The sequence below is a fragment of the Trachymyrmex septentrionalis genome, unplaced genomic scaffold (genome assembly GCF_001594115.1).
Source record: "Trachymyrmex septentrionalis isolate Tsep2-gDNA-1 unplaced genomic scaffold, Tsep1.0 scaffold24, whole genome shotgun sequence".
Taxonomy (NCBI): domain Eukaryota; kingdom Metazoa; phylum Arthropoda; class Insecta; order Hymenoptera; family Formicidae; genus Trachymyrmex; species Trachymyrmex septentrionalis.
The window spans coordinates 2,418,569-2,423,137 of NW_017305397.1; the positions used below are offsets into that span (position 1 = coordinate 2,418,569).

Here is a 4,569-nt window from a genome sequence, read left to right on the forward strand (position 1 = left end):
GAGCCATTGCGCCATCAGGAAGTGGCTCACCACTTATACACGCATGTATAGTTAAGCGACGTAAACCAATACAGTCCCAAATGTGCGCGTAAGAGTACGTAACACACTCTCGCTATATTTAATTTCGTGCATGGATAACAGATAAATCTGATGTATCAAAGATAAAAAGGAAATATATATATATATACATATAAAATTTTTTTTATATACTTATACATATAAAAAATATATTCTTTCTTTTGTGTGTGTGTGTGTGTGTGTGTGTGTGTGTGTGTGTGTGTGTGTAAAAAATCGGACATAAGATAGAGTACGCGCTTAAGATAGAGAGAGAAAGAGGGGAGAAGAAAGAGAGAGACGAATCGTGTGAGCAGTGGGTTTAATCCTGCGCTCATATATGTCATGTGCTCACATCGCGAACGGCGGAGAGCGTGACGCGCGCGCTTTTATGTGTTAGTCACCCGGTACAAGCCAACCTCGTAACGAGTAGCTATCGTACCATGATGCACGCGATCGATCCATTGACGAATTGTTGCACGAAAAAATAAATGGATGCGTTGGATTGGAAACGAAATGTATATTTCTCTATCACATTATATAATTTCACTATATAAACGATATAATAAAAATAATATGAAAAAATAACAATGAAAGAGGAGGAAAGGGAGGATAAAACTAAATATTCTTGTAGATAAAATTCAAAAAATTAATCCTTTTGTTTCTAAGAACTGCTGTAGTAATTTATTAAAAATTATTATTAAAAATTAGATTATATCAATATAGTTGATTATTATTAAATAATATACAATATATGTAATGTGATAAAATTATGTATGCGCAACTGTGATACATACACGGTTGAGAGAAATTATTCTTTTGGAAAAGAGTAGAACGTACATTTAATTATATTATTTATTTGTGCCATACTTTATTTTGATTCCAATAGAAAGACTTATATGAATTAATCTAACTTTTGGATTAAGAATTTAGCTTTTCATGTTATTGTTACATTTTAATTCTAATAGTTAATTAAAATCCGATACCGGTTATATAATTGCTAAGATTAAGTTTTAACTTTAACTCGCTAATTGTTCGCTAATAATAGTAATATATCTTACATCATCTTACGATACCGAAAACAAAAAGTATAATACGTCATCATCTACCATTCATATCGAGTGACGAGACAAGAATAAGAATAATCTATCGTTACATCGGTATTATCATACATTACTAATATCTTCTCGTAATAAAAAAAAGCAGGTTTTGCAATAATCGTCGCGTCGCGTACATTGCTGCATTCATAGTTGCAGATTATCGATTCCATTCACGTAGTAAAACATGCGTATTCGGGTGAATGTCGATTGTCCCGAAGCGGGCCATATCAATATTTCAACATGTATACAAATTTAGAAATTAACATTCCTGAGCAATAAAAATCGGCGTAATTATAAAATTCGATACTCGCAAAGAGAAATCCCACGTTCGCGAATGAAGCAGTTGGAAGCAGTGCAGCGTACGTCGTGACGATGAAATGAACAACGTACGTAAGCGCGATAAGTCGCGGGGCTTAAAGCCACCTCGTGTTTTCCGCACGTCTCCACCACGGTCCACACGCGGTCCCTTTTCCATGTATTTGTAAAGCGCGAGCACAGACGCGCGAGCTCGACAAGAACGGACGTAAGAAGGAAGTAATAGCCATAATGGCATCGCGTGATAACGGGTGGGGAGGGGATGCGAGAAGTCGGATAGTCAGATCCAGTCAGATGTAGCGTAGCGAGGAAGGAGCCGGAGCCAAGCTAGGCGGCACAGGTAGGGCTAGGGAGGGGGCGCCGGGATGTGGCGTTACGGCCCTGACTTAGACCCATTCACAGAATGAACGAACCGCTTCGTTCGTGTAGTCACTCAGTAGTGTCATGGAGGTAACATGGCCGAGAAGACGCGCCTAGTCCGCGTTGAAGAAAGGCTAAGGATCAAAATCGGTAGGAGAATAGACGTGCGGCCGCTACCGCGAGTGATTTACGAGCGTAATGTACGACGCGAGTTGTCGCCACGGCGATATCTCCGTGGATGTGGCCGCGATCGCGGCCGTTTTCCTCGCGCCGCGCGCGTTCGGGATGTCACCTAATTCGACTCCCACGGCCGTATCCACCTTCTCACCAGCAGCAGAGACTCGAAATGGGCAATGAACGCCGGCCGACGATCGCGTATCGGGCCGATCTACGAATCGATCGAGGACGACGTCTGATTTTCACGCGAAATTCGCTGGCAATCGACGCGTACATTCTCAACTCCCACGCGTCGTTGTCCTCCTACGCGCCCGCGCGCGCGCGCGCGCGTATGTGTGTGTATATATATGTATGTGTGTGTGTGTGTATGCGCGTGCGTGCATGCGTGTGTACTGCTGTGTATGCCGCACGATCGTACGGCGAGAAAGCTTGTGCGATCGTGAAAAGACGTATTTACCGAAATTTTCGATGGTCAGTCTTCGATCGGATGTGAAGTCTCGTCTTGCTTCCGCTCCTATGAAATACGCGACGTACGTTCCTATGAATGACTTGGATTGCCGTCTAACGTGCGAAGAAGTGGCGTAGTGTATATCAACTTCTTTTCAGTCTCGTTAATCCCCCGTGACTTTCTATGAATTACCGAAAATGTAATGCGACCCTTTCAGTTGCCTTCGAGAAATTATTTAATTAGAGAATAAATAATGAACGACATTAATACGAAGATGCTTACAATGGCATTTGAAAAGTTTAAAATAAAATCAGGATCTTGTCTTGAAATGTCTGATAGAGACAAGAAATTTCAAAAAATCGTCGATTGTTATTAAAAGTATAATTATGTGGATGAAAATAAAAGTGTATTGCATAACAATAATTATTGGATATCAATTACTCGATAATTCAGTATTCAAGTTACTTCGCATGATATTCACTTTTTTTTATTCTATGTGCAACGTGTGATAATATAAACAATATATTTTTCTAATAGCGATTCGGTTGGTCGCATTAGCGCGCACTGGTGCATATCAAAGCCGTTGTACATTGATTTAATCAGAGTGTAAATGTGAAATGCAGATATTTTGAAATATAAAATATATTTTTTGCCTAATAACATAATAAGGTGTGAAGAATTGAAGCTTTCGCGAATTAACTCGTTTCTATATTTATATTAAACATATATTTTTACATCAATCTGTTATTACAATGGCTTTAATGTCCATTAGTGCATACTCGAATTTGCTATAATTTATCAATACTTTTCTTCTGTGTGAAATTGTTGCATGAAATGATACTCCAAGTGAGAAAACTTACAATGACATGATTGTAAGATATGAGTGTGTTTAAATGCAATAATTTTTTTTATCTTATGGTGAATTCGATCATTTGCACTACACTGAATTAAAAACTGCTTTATGGTATCTAAGTGCAGTGACATAATATAATTAACTTCAATTATAAAGTAATTCGTATGTCTATATTAAATAATATAATGTCATTTTTAAGCATTTAACCATTTAAAATATTCATATGGTTTTACATTTAATTTTGCCAATTTTATGTATAGCAGCTTTTAATTAGCACTAATCCAGTGTGCAAGTGACCGGATTTGTTATTAATTATTCTGAATTATGATTAAGATGTAATTCGAATTCTAGTATCAGAATTATTTTTCAAGAAATTAAGCTATTGATACTTTCTACAGGAGAAGCAAAGAACCTTCAAAGTCGAAGTCATGGATCTCCAGGTACACGAGATGTTTACTGCACCTTATCGCTGGATCAAGAGGAAATATTCAGAACGACAACTATGGAAAGAACTCTCAAGTAAGTCTGCTAAAATTTGTTTGTTTTTTTATGATATAATTCATAAATTAAAGTAATTTCGAAATATTTTTTGTTCTCTTTGTACAGTCCGTTTTTTGGAGAGGAATTTCAATTTGAAGTGCCCAGAAAATTTCGTTACCTTGGTATTTATGTATATGATAGAGATAGGCATTTAAAACAAGATAAAATTTTGGGAAAAGTAGCAATAAAAAGAGAAGATTTAGCTACATATCATAACAAAGAGCATTGGTTTCCTCTGAAACCAGTCGATGCTGACTCTGAAGTCCAAGGCAAGGCTCATTTAGAACTTGCTTTGCAACCTCAAGTTGAACACGCTCAGCCTAAACTTACAGTAAGGTGAGTAGTGAAATAGTATATATATTATATTGTATTACGTAGTGCTCAACTGTCTCGTATATAAAAAATTAGAATCTAGAATATTCAATAATATTTGACTATATGTATTGCAGAATAATAGAATGTAGTGAATTAACCATTAAAAATGGTAGCTGTGATCCCTTTGCAACTGTTACAGTCATTTATAGTAATGGTAAACAAATATCAAAACGCACAAAAGTTAAAAAGAAAACAGCATCTCCACGTTTTAATGAAACATTTGTATTTGAGGTAAGAAAATATATTATCTTTTCACCTTGTGTGTGCGTACGTGCGTGCGTGCGTGCGCGCGCGCGCGCGCGTGTGTGTGTATTATATGTATTCGTGTGTTTTGTGTGTGTGTATAG

At 37.2% G+C, this 4,569-nt stretch overlaps 1 protein-coding gene across 2 annotated transcripts in view; it reads left to right on the top strand.

Moving 5' to 3' along the window:
* Positions 1-1,883: 1,883 nt before the first annotated feature.
* Positions 1,884-4,569, top strand: part of LOC108748614 (ras GTPase-activating protein 3) — a 6,511-nt gene continuing 3,825 nt past the window's right edge. For both annotated transcript variants that reach the window (XM_018486861.1, XM_018486862.1), the window contains exons 1-4: positions 1,884-1,979; positions 3,706-3,826; positions 3,914-4,183; positions 4,297-4,453. In XM_018486861.1, the coding sequence (XP_018342363.1) occupies positions 1,925-1,979; positions 3,706-3,826; positions 3,914-4,183; positions 4,297-4,453 (603 nt within the window). In that variant the 5' untranslated portion in view covers positions 1,884-1,924. The remainder of the gene's footprint in view (positions 1,980-3,705; positions 3,827-3,913; positions 4,184-4,296; positions 4,454-4,569) is intronic.